Raw genomic sequence first — 16,106 nt, forward strand, 5'->3', positions numbered from 1 at the left:
AGGGATTACTTAACCTATCCTAGGTATTCCTTAAAGAGGTGGGGTTTCAGGTGTCTCCGGAAGGTGGTGATTGACTCCGCTGTCCTGGCGTCGTGAGGGAGTTTGTTCCACCATTGGGGGGCCAGGGCAGCGAACAGTTTTGACTGGGCTGAGCGGGAGCTGTACTTCCTCAGTGGTAGGGAGGCGAGCAGGCCAGAGGTGGATGAACGCAGTGCCCTTGTTTGGGTGTAGGGCCTGATCAGAGCCTGGAGGTACTGAGGTGCCGTTCCCCTCACAGCTCCGTAGGCAAGCACCATGGTCTTGTAGCGGATGCGAGCTTCAACTGGAAGCCAGTGGAGAGAACGGAGGAGCGGGGTGACGTGAGAGAACTTGGGAAGGTTGAACACCAGACGGGCTGCGGCGTTCTGGATGAGTTGAAGGGGTTTAATGGCACAGGCAGGGAGCCCAGCCAACAGCGAGTTGCAGTAATCCAGACGGGAGATGACAAGTGCCTGGATTAGGACCTGTGCCGCTTCCTGTGTGAGGCAGGGTCGTACTCTGCGGATGTTGTAGAGCATGAACCTACAGGAACGGGCCACCGCCTTGATGTTAGTTGAGAACGACAGGGTGTTGTCCAGGATCACGCCAAGGTTCTTGGCGCTCTGGGGAGGAGGACACAATGGAGTTGTCAACCGTGATGGCGAGATCATGGAACGGGCAGTCCTTCCCCGGGAGGAAGAGCAGCTCCGTCTTGCTGAGGTTCAGCTTGAGGTGGTGATCCGTCATCCACACTGATATGTCTGCCAGACATGCAGAGATGCGATTCGCCACCTGGTCATCAGAAGGGGAAAGGAGAAGATTAATTGTGTGTCGTCTGCATAGCAATGATAAGAGAGACCATGTGAGGTTATGACAGAGCCAAGTGACTTGGTGTATAGCGAGAATAGGAGAGGGCCAAGAACAGAGCCCTGGGGACACCAGTGGTGAGAGCGCGTGGTGAGGAGACAGATTCTCGCCACGCCACCTGGTAGGAGCGACCTGTCAGGTAGGACGCAATCCAAGCGTGGGCCGCGCCGGAGATGCCCAACTCGGAGAGGGTGGAGAGGAGGATCTGATGGTTCACAGTATCGAAGGCAGCCGATAGATCTAGAAGGATGAGAGCAGAGGAGAGAGAGTTAGCTTTAGCAGTGCGGAGCGCCTCCGTGATACAGAGGAGAGCAGTCTCAGTTGAATGACTAGTCTTGAAACCTGACTGATTTGGATCAAGAAGGTCATTCAGAGAGAGATAGCGGGAGAGCTGGCCAAGGACGGCACGTTCAAGAGTTTTGGAGAGAAAAGAAAGAAGGGATACTGGTCTGTAATTGTTGACATCGGAGGGATCGAGTGTAGGTTTTTTCAGAAGGGGTGCAACTCTCGCTCTCTTGAAGACGGAAGGGACGTAGCCAACGGTCAGGGATGAGTTGATGAGCGAGGTGAGGTAAGGGAGAAGGTCTCCGGAAATGGTCTGGAGAAGAGAGGAGGGGATAGGGTCAAGCGGGCAGGTTGTTGGGCGGCCGGCCGTCACAAGACGCGAGATTTCATCTGGAGAGAGAGGGGAGAAAGAGGTCAGAGCACAGGGTAGGGCAGTGTGAGCAGAACCAGCGGTGTCGTTTGACTTAGCAAACGAGGATCGGATGTCGTCGACCTTCTTTTCAAAATGGTTGACGAAGTCATCTGCAGAGAGGGAGGAGGGGGGGGGGGGCGGAGGATTCAGGAGGGAGGAGAAGGTGGCAAAGAGCTTCCTAGGGTTAGAGGCAGATGCTTGGAATTTAGCGTGGTAGAAAGTGGCTTTAGCAGCAGAGACAGAGGAGGACGTACCGCATCCCCACCTGGCGCTCCCCAGAGGACTTCCTGGAGAAACTGGCGATGCGCATGGGCACACTCCTTAAGGTCAGGGCTTGTGTCATATTAATTCAAGCACATTGTAGGGAGAACATTTGAACTGAAAACAAAAAGTGTTTCTTATTGGACACGACCGGATAGTCCCTCCCTGTCGCAGTCAGTTGTCTCGTTTGGTACTTAATTAACATAACCCTGGAGTGTATCAATGGGGGCTGAAGTCACAGTACATGGTAATTGTCTGTAGGCTGTTGGTCGCCCCAGATCTGTTTGTGCTTCATAGCCAACTATGGTTGTTGTTTGGCATGCTAATGACCATAGGGATTGGCAAGACGGCACAGATCTGAGCCCTACCAGGCTACATAGCCTGGGCTGCTTGTCTTCATTTCTGACCATCTTTCATCTGTCTGAATTATCTTCATAACTCTTTGTGGTTAAGGGAATTTGAATGTCACAATATACTTTAGTCCTGAAATGTGTGTTATATTCAGGATTTATCCTTTGTGTATTTGACAAGCTGTAGGTCAGTGGTAAAAAATGATCTTCCCAAACATACACTGTTTTTGTATGGGCTATTTTTTAGAATTCTACTCTTGACCCTAAAGCTTACTAAGCTTATTTGGAACCCATCAATCCCAAGTGGCAGGCACATAAAGTCTATGTAAGGACGCTCCATTTATTCCTACTTTATTTTCTTCTCATGTTTCCCTAATGCATGATCTGTTGCAGGGGGGTGAGCCAGACCTTCCCTGTGTCTCCAAAATGGTGCTGAACGACTGGCAGAGAGGACGCATCCCCTTCTTCATAAAACCCCCTGGCTGTGAGGGAGAGCATGAGGTGAGGGGTGGATGAACAGCTGGAGTACAACCCTCTCCCTCGCAGACGACAATAAAGAGACATTCTCAACAGCAATGTTAGCACATTCTGGTAATAGTCTGCCACCCTCTGGCTAAATGTAAAATATCATCACAGGCCTTGCCAAGATTGGACAAGAGTGCATGCATGGTCACATTGACTTTCATTGCTCAAGTTGTTTTTTTACATTTGCTTTATTTGACAAGTAAAAGTATATAAAGCTGCTTCCAGCCAGGGACAACAATGCATACATTAAAATGATTGAGGCTAAAACCCAATGTCTTATTTCTGTTGTGGTCCTCTCAGGTGAGCAACAAGATGGCAGGTGGGCAATATTGTCCACTCAATCTGAAATGTACACATGGTCTGCATGCATCCCGATTCTCTACCTTTCCCCTGAAGTGTGCACTTGCACTCTCCCCATTGGATTGGTGTAAGCATTGGCTGGAGTGATTTTCCATCATTTTTAAATCCATGTCGAAGGAGTGTGCAAGTGCACACTTCAGGAGAATCGGAACCTAGCCAGGATTATGAAAGTTGTACTGACTGGTGTGTTGTTTTCAGGGCAAGGATGTACTACCAGTGGAGGGTGCACCAGAAGCTACAGAGCGTGTACAAGAAGAAGGCACAACAGAGGAGCAGAGCGAGGAGGTGGTGGCTCCAGTGTCGGCTGAGCAGGAGGCCCAGCAGCAGCAGAAACACAAACATGAGCAGGTGCAGAAGATTCTCTCCAACGTCCGGCAGAACTTCGGCAAGATCAATGTGGCGCCCGAGTTCAACGATGAAGACCTGGCACCCGTGCAGACCGACTACCTCGTTTTCTCGGACCTGTCTGGCTCGGACGTGGATGAGGAAGAGGAAAATGGAGATGAAGAGAAGGGGGATGGGGAGACAGCAGCTGGAGATGCTGAGTGTGCCGCCACCACCCCAGCCGGTCAGCCTGCCAAGGTGGAGGAAAAAAAGAGTTCGCGTGAGACTATCCGCGAGCTGGATGGGAAGATTGCAAAGTACAAGCAGTTCCTGGACCGGGCCAGACTCAAGCGCTTCTCCGCCATCCGGTTTGTCTTCTCCGTTCTCCCCACCACTTATCATTTCAGTCTTGTTCTGAAGATGTGCTTTATTATTTTCTAATAAACCCACATCAACCCCGATTCTTGTCCAAAAGACAGGCATAGCTCTGTCCCAAGTGGCACCCTATTCCCTATATAGTGAACTACAAAAGTAGTGCTCCATGTTGGAAATAGGATGCCATTTGGGACGAAGCCATAGAGATATGAAGGGTGCCTAGGTCCTTTGAGGTGAAACATGCCTCGTTTTTCACTGTCCAGGCACCTGGGGATTGGCAGCTGCTCATACCGTTCTGTCTGATAGATGGGGTTTTCCATCACCATTTATGTCATGTTCCGCGGACTCACCAACTGTCTCTCTCGCTGGTGAACTTCAGCTCACGCCCTCACTCAACAACGTCAAATAAGAGTCGTCTGCGGCCAATTTGCTTTCCATTGTCGGCTCAGCGAATTCCAACTGGACTAAACTGTCTGGATGTGCAGGGAGTAATGAGGTTATATGTGACGACTCTTTCTACTGTTCTTTTTTTGTTCAGGATTCCGAAGGCACTATCTGACAAAGTGCTCAGACATGAAAGTAAAGCAGGCGGAGAATAAACCTCAACCTAAAGGTAGCAACTTAATTTCAACTTATTAGTGATTTTCCTTTGTGGGCTTACCTGACAACCCAAATGCAGGGGTTAAAGTTGTCACGGATTTCTGTCATATGGATTCTTTTTCCAATTGAAAAGGACTGGAATTGGTCAAACTTGCAGTTTAATACATGTACAAAATGATCCTCTTTCCCTAAAAGCATAATGGTCTTGATTATTATTTTATTACATGAAAGGGGAGGTTCACTTCCTTCCGCAAACATTTGATCTGAGATCAATTTAAGTTTCAGTCATGGGATCTATTTTATTTTAACCCGGCAAATGTATTCCATCAAAGAATACAAGGGCCTTCTAGCAAAATATGCACTTTCCTTTACACAAAGTACAGACTTTATACAAGTCTTCATGGATAGCAGCAGATAAAATGTATAATTAGAGTAGGTATTTGGCCAAAGACCACTGTCAAACTGAAACCAAACAAGCAATCAAACCATATAAATAGAATGGGAATGTCCTATTAAGTGTTTTAGGAATTCCATGCCTACGGGTCATCCACTTACTGGCCAACCTTTTGTTCCTCAGCTGTAACACAGGTTGGCAAGAAGAGGAAAACTGATGAGGCAGAAGAGCTCACGCGTCCAAACAGAAATCTAACATCCAAGCAGGTACTGTGTGTTCACTTACCCCGCTGTTTGACATCAAACAGGCCTATCTATCTAGACTGGACGCCTCCGATGGATGGCCGCTCCCCTACCGCTATTAATGGAATGAAGAAAGGCACTGTTCTTCCTCAGGCTTAAATCTCCCTCATTTGTCTTCTCCCCCCTTGCAGAGGAGAGCAGCGGATCGTGCTCAGAAGGTGAAGAAAGTTGGAATGCGCTATTACGAAACACACAACGTCAAGAACAAGAACAGAAAGATGCCTACGGTGCCCAGCGAGGGCAAGAAAGCCAAGAGATTGAAGCGCTAGTCTGGGGTCCAAGAGACCAAACTGGGACATTTCTAATAAATATTTATTTTAATGACCCTGTCATAGTAATGAATTGTTTTAAGGTGTCTTGGTATCTACCCTTGGTATCTTGATGTAAAGTGATTTGGGGAACGGCCATTGAGTGAATTAGGTTTTGATTAACCTCTTAATCAAGTGAATCGCTTGATGCATTAACCTGATCCTGAGTGACCTTCAGCGAAGTGACTGATCACTTTCGTCAAACTATTACTTAAACTCATATGGAGCTTCACTGAGAAGTGAAAGGATGGGTCTGTCATCCCCCCAAAAAAGTACACTTGTACTGCATAGCCTGGGTGCCAGTCTGTTTGCTTTATTTTGCTAACTGTCAAATTTGACATGACAATTCCATAAGGAGTTGGCTAGAGAGCAGAAACACTGGCACCCAGGTTATGTACTGCACTTTGAGGAAAAAAACATCAAGTGACAATTTTTATCCAAATATATATGTCATACCATAAAATAAAGAATATGAACAAATGATTTCATTTTTAAATTTTATTCTGCTATAGTAACGCGAGGCTTTATGGTTATGAAGTAGACTTCTATTACATAATGCTGTGTTGGACCATCTGAAATCTGCTGGATATAGATCACTTATGGAATGGAGGAGTCACTTTTTGGGGGCAATGATCCCCTCCAGCTGGGCCTGTAAAGGATAAGAAATGTAAATGTTAAAAATATCTCAAATATACATACACCAATTTGAAGGGATGTCCATATACTTTTGTATTTGGCTATTTCAGCCACACCCGTTGCTGGCAGGTGTATACATTTGAGTACACAGCCATGCAATACATAAACATTGGCAGTAGAATGTCCTTACTGAAGAGCTCAGTGACTTTCAACGTGGCACTGTCATAGGATACCACCTTTCCAAGAAGTCAATTTGTCAAATTTCTGCCCTGCTAGAGTTTCCACGGTCAACTGTAAGTGCTGCTATTGTGAAGTGGAAATGTCCAGGAGCAACAATGGTTAAGCCACAAAGTGGTAGGACACAAGCTCACAACGGGACCGCCGGGTGCTGATGCGTGTAGTTTGGAACTCCCTACAGAGTTCCATACTGCCTCTGGAAGCAAAGATAGCACCAAGAACTGTTCAACGGGAGATTCATGAAATGGGTTTTCCATGGCCGAGCAGCATCGGCTGGAGTGGTGTAAAGCTCGCCGCCATTGGACTCAAGCAGTGGAAATGCGTTCTCTGGAGTGATGAATCACACTTCAGACAAACCTGGGTTTGGCGAATGCCAAACAAGTCTCAATGTCCTTGAGTGGCCCAGCCGATCGAACATCTCTGGAGTCCTGAAAATAGTTGTGCATCAACGCTCCCCATCCAACCTGACAGCTTGAGAGAATCTGCAGAGAAGAATGGGAGAGATTCCCCAAATACAGATGTGCCTCGCTTGTAGCGTCATACCCAAGAAGACTTTAGGCTGTAATCGCTGCCAAAGGTGCTTCAACAATGTACTGCGTAAAGGGTCTGAATACTTAAGTAAATGTCTCTTTTAAAAAAATATGTAAATTAGCAAACATTTCTAAAAACCTGTTTTTTTGCTTTGTCATTATGGGGTATTGTGTGTAGATTGAGGGGGGAAAACGATTTTAGAATGAGGCTGTAACCTAACAAAATGTGGAGAAAGTCAAGGGTTCTGAATACTTTCCAAAGACACTGAACAAAAGTATAAACGCAATATTCAACCATTTCAAATATTTACTGAGTTATAGTTCATATAAGGAAATCAGTAAATTTAAATAATTGCATTAGGCCCTAATCTATGGATTTCACATGACTGGGATAACAGATATGCATCAGTTGGTCACATATGTTTTTGTTTTTTTTAAAGGTAGGGGCATGGATCAGAAAACCAGTCAGTATCTGGTGTGACCACCATTGGCCTTATGCAGCACGACATCTCCTTTGCGTAGAGTTGATCAGGCTGTTGATTGTGGCCTGTGGAATGTCTTCCCACTCTTCAATGCCTGTGGTACAGTTTGAAACTGGGATTCATCTGTGAAGCGCACCCTGCTCCAGCGTGCCAGGGGCCATCAAAGGTGAGCATTTGCCCACTGAAGTCTGTTACGATGCTGAACTTCAGTCAGGTCAAGACCCTGGTGAAGACAATGAGCACGCAGATAAGCTGACTGCAGAAATTCTAAAGTTGTGCAAACCCAGTTTCATCAGCTGTCCGGTTTGCTGGATTCAGAAGATCCCGCAGGTGAAGAAGCTGGATGTGGAGGTCCTGGGCTGGCGTGGTTACACGTCTGCTATTGAGGCCGGTTGGACGTACTGCCAAATTCTCTAAATTGTTGGAGGTGGCTTATGGTAGAAAAATATACATTAACAGCTCTGGTGGAGATTCTTGCAGTCAGCATGCCAATTGCATGCTCCCTCAAATTTTGAGGGAGCGTGTGGTCTTTTATTGTCCCAAACACAAGGTGCACCTGTGCAATGATCATGCTGTTTAATCAGCTTCTTGATATGCCACACCTGTCAGGTGCATGGATTATCTTGGCAAAGGAGAAATGGTCACTAACAGGGATGTAAACAAATTTGTTTACATTTGAGAGAAATAAGCTTTTTGTGCATGGAGAAAGTTTCTGGGATAATTTCAGCTGGTACCAACACATTTGATGATGCATGTATATTTTTGTGAAGTATATTTCAACTGACATCAATTGATGGATTTCATTTCAAAGACTTTCTATGAGTTAGAAAAATCCTGCCTTCCTTATTTGGCACGACAATGCCCATAGGAGTTGGCAAGACCGCACAAGGATGATGACTGAGCGCCTTTACCTTGAGCTGCTGGTTGGTTCTCTTCAGGAACTGAATCTCCTCTGTGTGCTTCTTCTCCTCTACCTGCCGTCTCTCAGTCTCCCTCTTCTCAATGGCCTCACACTTGGCCTTCTGCTCATTAACCTGTCTCTCCAGGTCCCGCTTCTCATTCTCCAAATCGGAGATCTACACAAGTAGATGCAAATCAAATTCACTTTGGGGTAATATAGGTTTTTAATCATTCAATGGTGCAGCAGTCCATTCGCTATCTTTAGCTTTATCTGTGGTAAAAAAAAGTGGTAAAAGCGTAGCGTTCTCTGACGTCATGGGCTGGGTTTAGACAGGCAGCCTAATTCTGATATTTATTTTCAATAATTTGATCTTTAAAACCAATCAGATCAACTCTGAAAAAGATCTGTGAAAAGATTATGTGATCGATCAAAAGACGCAATTAGTGGGGAAAAGATCAGAATTGGGCTGCCTGTGTAAATGCAGCCATGAGGGCTAGGAATATGGCTCCCTCTGCTGGTCTACATGAGCTTGGTTGCTTGAAAAGTTTTCCAGTGACTCTGCAGACAGGTCAAGCATTCTAAATGTAAAGGTCAATCTGCAATGATGCAAAGGTTGGAAAATGCTAATTTATTTTTAGAAAAGTGTAAAATGTTTGAGTGACCCATTTCCTTACCCTCTTTTCCATGTCAGACTTGCCCTGCTCAGCCTGTAGGGCTTTTCTCATGCCAAAGGCCACACTGCTCTCGTACAGTGTCTGGTAAGCAGCAATGGTCATACGGATTTCGTCTCGCACACGCAACAACAGCAGTCCTCTCTCAGCACAGTTGATGGTTACCTGTCTGATCAACTCATCTACAGGCAATCAATGGCTTAGAGTTTTAAACACAAACTCACAGTGCAACATTCTTTAGGACCAGTTTCCCAGACACAGAATAAACCCAGTGAAATTGCTTTTTAGTTCCGAACCAGCTTGAGTCTAGCCTAATCTTGGTCCTCTTGGAAACTAGCCCAGCTTTTAGGATTTGTATCCAACACACTTTTCTACTATTACTACCATCCATGCATCTCACTTCCCCCTCTCTCCTTACCGAAGCACTGGGAGTAGAGCTCCCTGCGGACTGGGCAGATCCCCGTCTCCCTGGCTTGTCTCTGCTGCAGCTTCAGATCCAGCTGCTCCTGTAGGTGCACCACGTCCATGCGGGTACATGGCGTGCTGGACACCTGCTGCACCCACAGCTGGTTGGTCTCCATCCATTCCCTGTAACAGTGGTAGAGCTGAGATTAACACAGGGTTGCCAAATTTCAGGTTTTGCGAAGCCGGGAATATTGGTTAATTTCCCTAAGAGTAAAAAATAGGGAGAAGGGTGTTATCAGTAAAGATGTGTCCGTGTCAAGTCATACCTGGGTGGTAGGATGGCATTGAGGATCTCCTCGGTTTGCTGTTTGTTGGTATCGGCTGAGGGGGTCTTGGGTTTGGGTGGAGGTGGCACAGGGCCAGTCATGGCAGGCTGTTGTGGAGCCACTTTCAGGGGTCGTGCCTGAATTTGCAGTACACATTTTGATTAAAAGAACAATCTTCAGCCAATTTGTTGAAAAAATAAATAATTGATTGACATCTCTCACAGCTCACTAGGAACATTGGCATGCCATTGATTTCAAAAATAATGACAGTGGACATAATGTATGTTAGATACCACTGTATGGATACATTTAGCTACTGTAACTAACGTTAGCAGTCAGCATTAAAAACGTGTTTTGTTAACGTTATCCTACCTTTGGAGACTTCTTTTCTGTGTTTCTGCTCACCAAGACTGGGTTGTCATATTTCAGCAGAGAATCAGCCGGAGGAATCATTGTGATACTTTGATTACACTGCACAAAGTGTTTTGTTGTAGCAGGTAATGTCTCAAGGAATGTGTGTTGTTGAAATGTGAATTGAAGACGTTTAATTGTTTATTTTTACCATGGCAACTTAATTCCATGCGCTACTCACTAACCTATCCGAGCTGCTCGAAGGCATGATTCAGAGTTGTTTCAAGCCTTTGACGCGATGAAATGGGGAAGGAAAATTAAGTACATACATTTAAGTATAACATTGTGTAGGTGTATGACCTTATTGAAAAGATGATAGAATATGTCTGCAATATTACAACGGAACTAAAGTGAACTAGTCCATAGTCACGGTGAAAAATATTTAAAGCGTTCTGCCGGAAGCGGAAAAGCGTTTCCTTGCGCACAATAGAGAACTTTCTCAGCGTTTGCAGTGGAGTTTGTTGTTCACTTTTTATACATATGTATTCGCGATGACCTTTATTTAGTCGATTTACAACTATTGGTTAAGTTTCATAATGGATAAAGAGAGACGGCATAAAAGAGTGGAATCAAAACCGAAAATCAAACAAGAGAAACTCAGCCCTGCTAGGCCCCAGAGATCACGCCGCTCGAGTTCGGGGTCCAACGACAGCCCAAGCCCACCGCCGCAGAGGAGACGAACGAGCAGGTAGCCTGATTTCATGGGTATATAGTATTGTAGTTAGAGAACACAAACTACACCGTAGGGTTGCAAGGCTATGATGTTACACAATTTCAATAATAGCAACTAGCTAGCCACTAAGCTAACGATTTAGTTAGCTTACTAGTAGGCGTTATTGTTATGCTTTAGTCGTGTAACGTTAACCCTCAATTAGCCCTTGGTCACGACTCTTGTTCCATTACATTACACAAGTCATTGAACAACGGCGTCTTCTGTACGGAGGGTTTTGTTATGAGCACCGACGCTCAATCTGAACATTAACACGCGTCGCTGGCGGTACGTCTTTGGAAGCATATTTTTCATATAAATAATACTTTTCAAAAAACAAAAGGCTGAATTGATACACGCAGTGTTCCCACACTGACATGTCTCTACGTTAAAGCGCTTGTTTCTGAAGACGAGGCGACCGACCACCTGTGCTAATTGGCTATCTAGCTAGCATGCTCCAGCCCAACACCTGTGTAAGCATAGTTTCATCTGGTGGAGGCCACCATAGCTGAATGGATCTGCAAAACTGTTGAGTGTTTTTTTTCTTTCTTGCTGATTAGTTCCCTGTGTCTTGAAAGACTTATGGAAGTGATGATTTATTGACGTTTCTAAACGTTAACACGGTGTCATGATTGTACCTAGTTCTTATGAGGTGGTAGTGGGCAAAGTAAATGACTGAATGCCGCCAGTTTTCCCTCAATTGGCTAGCTCATGTAATGTTAGTTGACTGGAAACAGTGATAAGCTAGCTAGAATTAAAATATAATTGTCACACACTGGAGGCTTTACCATGAAATGCTTGCTTTACGAGCCCTTCCCAATTATGCAGTGTTTAAAAAATAAAATAGTAACGAGGAATAAAATACACAAGAATGGCGCTACCGTAACCTGTACCACTGCACATTGACTCGGTACCAGTACCCCCTGTATAAAGCCTCGTTTGATTTTGTTAAACTAAATATATAAAAAATATATTTTTATTATTTAGGAAATATTTTCTTAACTGCATTGTTGGTTAAGGGCTTGTAAATTAAGCATTTCACGGTAAGGTCTATTATTCGGCACATGTGACATAACATTATTTGATTTGACAGTATAAACAGCAAGTACCAGGTCAGTGTGCATAGGTAGGAGTTATTTGAGGTAAACATGCACATGAAGACGGTGAAGTCGCTAGGCATCAGGATAGATGAGTAAAATAAAGAGGAGCAGCAGCAAATGATGAGTGTAAAAGTGTGTGCAGTTTGTATTGTCTGTGTGGAAGTGTCAGTGTAGTGTATGTAGTAGTGAGTGTGTGTGTAGGGTCAATGCATATAGTTCTGGTACCATTAACTGGCTATTGAGGAAGAGATGCTGCTGTGCCCTCTTCACGACTGCAGGTGTGCATGTGGACCATGTAAAGTCCTTAGTGGTGTGGATGCTAAGGAACCACATGGGGCATGCTCTCCCCTCTTTCTTTTATAGTCCACAATCAGCGCCTTGGTCTTACTGAAGTTGAGGTTGTTTTCCTGGCACCACACTCTAAGGCTCTATCGACCTCCCTGTAGGCTTACTCATCGGCGTCGGTGATCAGGCCTACGAGTGTCGTGTTGTCAGCAAACTTGATGGTGTTGCAGTCGTGCACCTGCGTAGGTGAACAGGGAGTACATGAGGGGACTACGCGAACACCCCTGAGTGGCACCTGTGTTGATGGTCAGCGTGGCAGTTGTTGTTGCCTACCCAGGATCCAGTTGCAGAGTTGGGGGGTTCAGTCACTGGGTCCCCTAGCTTGGTGATGATCTTGGAGGGGACTATGGTGTTGAACGCTGAGATGTAGTCTGAAAAGCATTCTTGCACTGAAAAGCATTCTTGCACACTCCAGGTGGGAGAGGGCATTGTGAAGTGCAATTGAAATTGCGTGATCTGTTGGGGCGGTATGCAAATTGAATGTCAGTCATCTGGAAAAATGGGCTTTCAAGCAAGGCACAGTGTTCTATTCCTTGAAGCGAGCATTAAAGACATTTAGCTTGTTTAGGAGTTCTACATCGCTGAGCAACTCTGGGTTTCCCTTTAATCCCGTATCATCTGCAGGCCCTGCCACATATCACGAGTGTCTGTACTAGCAAAACAGTCTTGTAGCCTCGCGTCTGCTTTCGACCACCTCCACATGGAGCACATCACTGGTACTTCCTGTTTTGAGCTTTGGTTTGGAAGCAGGAAACGGGAGAAGGGAGTCATGGTCGGATTTGCCCAACGGAGGACGAGGGAGGGCCTTGTATTGTGTTAAGTCTGATTAATCAGACAGTAATACACCAATAATTGGGACGCAGCCCAAAACTCATGCCTCCGGAATGTTGAATAAAATTACATTTAAACATTACTGGTTGTCTGAGTGGTTTGTCCTTCATCTTCTCCAAAATTTAGAAATGTTCATTCAAACGGAGCCTGATGACTGAATTGCACATCAAAGATTTAACCATGACTTCGGACCAGACATTTTAAATACCCGGTTGCATACCCATTGTTGCCTTAGCTTTTACTGGTAGTTAGCATAAGTTGAAATGTCTTCTGTGAGCTGCTCTATGCAACAACCAGTTGAGAGATGCATCCTCTTGCTGCCCGACAGATTATATTTTTCTCAACGGCTATGTGTGCGGTGCGTGTAATAAATAATGTGCGTAAAGAAGTAACAGTGTTGGGAATTTCTGTTTTTCATCAAATCTATATCCCAGATTGAAAATTGTATTATTACAATATTTACTTTTCTCTGGCTCAAGCAGGCCACTGACACAGATGATTGACTCCCTAGACCAGTGGCCATCCTATATGTCGAACCCCGTATTCCAAATTATTTGTCAGATGTCGCTCAGAGAAGAATACAATAGGAGCTGTCCGTTGTAGCTAGCTAGCTAGACTTGGTGTTAAATTAACTATTGGTTTTAAAGCCTTTCCTTGTTGATTTGATTGACTAGATCGCCACCCAGGGCAAAAGGTCATTCGCCAGGTAGAAGGGCATTGGGAAGACGAGACAGATCGCCCAAAAACACCGGCAGGAGCCGAAGCCCTCCCCGCGGTGCCGATGTGAAAATAAAGCGGGTGATTCTGTCACTACTTATGAGTAAATGTAGCAATTGGGGAAATGCATTAATGTAAAACTTTCAATGCAGCAAATATGTTCTTTAAATAAAAACACTTTACCAACTCATTTTGTCCCGGTGCTTGACTCTGGAATTAGGCTAATATTCCTGTCTCACTGTCTTCCCAACAGGAGCAGGGTGACCACCGAGGTGCCGATGACCATAGAAGGCGCGACCGCAACGACAAGCCAGAGCCCTCGGAGCCACCAGTGCGGCGAAGTAGGTGGGAGCAGGCTGACGGACCCAGAGAGTCTGACAGACCCAGGGAGAGAAAACGAGGAGAGAGAGAGCGGGGTGGAGGTGGAGACAGGCCCAGAGAGCGAGAATCCCGCTCCTTCCAGGAGCAGCAGGCAGAGAGACAGCAGCACGACAATCAAAGACGGGACAACCGGCACCGGTTTGAGGAGAACGATGACGGGGGACAAGCTTTCGGACAAGGTACCCAAGAGGGTGGCGAGGGCAAAGACAGCCCCCCAGTCGATAAAGAGAAGCCCAACTTTGAACTGTCCGGTGCGCTCACAGAAGATACCAACACGTTCAGGGGGGAAGTGATCAAGTACAACGAGCCCCCCGAGGCTCGCATCCCCAAGCGCAGGTGGCGACTGTACCCCTTCAAGAACGATGAGCAGCTCCCGGTCATGTACGTCCACAGGCAGAGTGCATACCTGATGGGGCGGCAGCGGAAGATTGCTGATATTCCCATCGACCACCCATCCTGCTCCAAACAGCACGCTGTGTTCCAATATAGGTGAGATCTGACAATCACTTGTTTGTTCAAATCAGTCCCTCGGGATGACACTAGTCTGCTAATCCTTCGAAAATGGTCTCTGTTTTGAAATTATGCTATTTTCCCACTTACATAATTTCCCTACATTTTGTTGAGGTCTGACACTTATGACATCTGGTTAATGTAGTTCTGTTGAGTTTGTGATTTCAATCTCTAGGTCGGGACACTTTCAACCTCTGGGTAATGTAGTTCTTTCTGCTTCTGCTGATTTCCAGACTGGTGGAGTTCACGCGTTCGGATGGAACTGGCGGGCGGCGGGTGAAGCCCTACATCATTGACCTAGGTTCGGGCAATGGCACTTACCTGAACAACCAGCGCATCGAGGCGCAGCGGTACTACGAGCTCAAGGAGAAGGACGTGCTCAAGTTTGGCTTCAGTAGCCGAGAGTACGTCCTGCTACATGAGTTCTCCGACACAGCCGAGGTGGACGCCAGAGCGGAGGAAGATGACGAGGGCCTGGACGCGTGAATGCAAGACCTCTGAGCCTTTTCGAAATAGTTGCTACATGCGCGTTTCCGTCCTACTTTCCTTTTTGAAGTAATTACAGAGCTTAATTGGTTGGATTGTTGAAAATAGTAGGATTTTGCTTAGTAAATATGTGCTTACCTCAGGGAAACAAGGAAGGAAATGTGCGTTCTTTCAACTATTCTGACAGGGCCACGGATTATCCAGTCAAGTGTATTGTTGGAAAATAATGTTCACTGATACCTACCACCTGTTGGCCATCTCCTTAACACGGATGGAACAATGAACTGCATAGAGATGGTGTGTTGGGTTAAGCAGCTTTCAGGGTTAACGGAACAAATAAAAAAGAGGGGTAGGAGAATTCTGTGGTCTCTATGGCGGTCATAAGAACCTGCTTTAACCTGCAGTAACAGGTCTCAGTACTCTATTCTCAGGACATTAGCTTAAGATCAGTAGTGTGGTTGATCCCCCCCCCCCCCATATATATCTGACTGCTTACTTTCAACACAAGTGCTCAATGCCAGAAAGAAGTTGCGTTACAAAAAAATATTTTGTTATTATATTTTTGGAATAGAACATTGAATACAAATGAGTATATTGCTGAAGGCTAGCCTATGTCCAGACCTTAACTGTAAATACACTGGATGTATTGAATGTGAACGCTGGGTTCATCATATAGTGTACTGTATTTTGGTTTGAGGGTTGCAACAAGGAGTGAAGAAAGCATACGCGTGTATGTATCTGCTTTAAATGTGTGCTGCTTGTGACGTAGGAAAAATGTGTGTGTCGCAGTGTATTCTCGTTTACCCATTCTTTACTACCGAATTGACTGTAGGCTATGGAGGTTTCTGGAGAAAGATCGTACAGCATGACTATTCCCACTACAAAGACAATTTTGTTTTTTACATTTTTGAACCCCATTGTAGTTCAATTTTAGATGTTTTGTATTGTACATAAAGGTTGTGAAAGACTCTTAGTTTTGTTGATATTTGTTCGCCATAACTTTGATGGTTGTATGTTCAAGTAAACCATCATACCCACACGGTAAGC

General features: G+C 45.4%; 2 protein-coding genes and 1 pseudogene across 2 annotated transcripts; 2 read left to right on the forward strand and 1 right to left on the reverse strand.

Moving 5' to 3' along the window:
* Window positions 1-5,864, forward strand: part of LOC124005096 — a 39,101-nt pseudogene extending 33,237 nt beyond the window's left edge.
* Window positions 5,865-5,875: 11 nt separating this feature from the next.
* Window positions 5,876-10,522, reverse strand: dnali1 (dynein, axonemal, light intermediate chain 1). Its single transcript, XM_046314029.1, has 6 exons — window positions 9,942-10,522; window positions 9,570-9,706; window positions 9,257-9,426; window positions 8,842-9,020; window positions 8,178-8,342; window positions 5,876-6,030 (listed from the first exon to the last, which is right to left on the reverse strand). The coding sequence occupies exons 1-6, from the start codon at window positions 10,020-10,022 to the stop codon at window positions 5,995-5,997; spliced, it is 768 nt and encodes a 255-aa protein (XP_046169985.1). The 5' UTR covers window positions 10,023-10,522; the 3' UTR covers window positions 5,876-5,994.
* Window positions 10,376-16,032, forward strand: LOC124005094 (smad nuclear-interacting protein 1-like). The gene is made up of 4 exons (XM_046314028.1): window positions 10,376-10,668; window positions 13,640-13,763; window positions 13,936-14,552; window positions 14,807-16,032. Exons 1-4 carry the CDS (start codon window positions 10,517-10,519, stop codon window positions 15,057-15,059), a joined length of 1,146 nt encoding a protein of 381 aa, XP_046169984.1. The 5' UTR covers window positions 10,376-10,516; the 3' UTR covers window positions 15,060-16,032.
* Window positions 16,033-16,106: the final 74 nt, after the last annotated feature.

This window comes from Oncorhynchus gorbuscha, linkage group LG19 (genome assembly GCF_021184085.1).
Source record: "Oncorhynchus gorbuscha isolate QuinsamMale2020 ecotype Even-year linkage group LG19, OgorEven_v1.0, whole genome shotgun sequence".
NCBI classification, from domain to species: domain Eukaryota; kingdom Metazoa; phylum Chordata; class Actinopteri; order Salmoniformes; family Salmonidae; genus Oncorhynchus; species Oncorhynchus gorbuscha.

Excerpts from the sequence above, each read along its gene's own strand:
- dnali1 (XM_046314029.1), bottom strand. The coding sequence starts at position 10,022 with ATGATTCCTCCGGCTGATTCTCTGCTGAAATATGACAACCCAGTCTTG. Across the intron at positions 9,427-9,569 it reads AATGCCATCCTACCACCCAG|GGAATGGATGGAGACCAACC; the intron begins GTATGACTTGAC and ends CCACTGTTACAG. Across the intron at positions 8,343-8,841 it reads AGTCTGACATGGAAAAGAGG|ATCTCCGATTTGGAGAATGA; the intron begins GTAAGGAAATGG and ends CTACTTGTGTAG.
- LOC124005094 (XM_046314028.1), top strand. The coding sequence starts at position 10,517 with ATGGATAAAGAGAGACGGCATAAAAGAGTGGAATCAAAACCGAAAATC. Across the intron at positions 10,669-13,639 it reads CAGAGGAGACGAACGAGCAG|ATCGCCACCCAGGGCAAAAG; the intron begins GTAGCCTGATTT and ends TTGATTGACTAG. Across the intron at positions 13,764-13,935 it reads CCGATGTGAAAATAAAGCGG|GAGCAGGGTGACCACCGAGG; the intron begins GTGATTCTGTCA and ends TCTTCCCAACAG.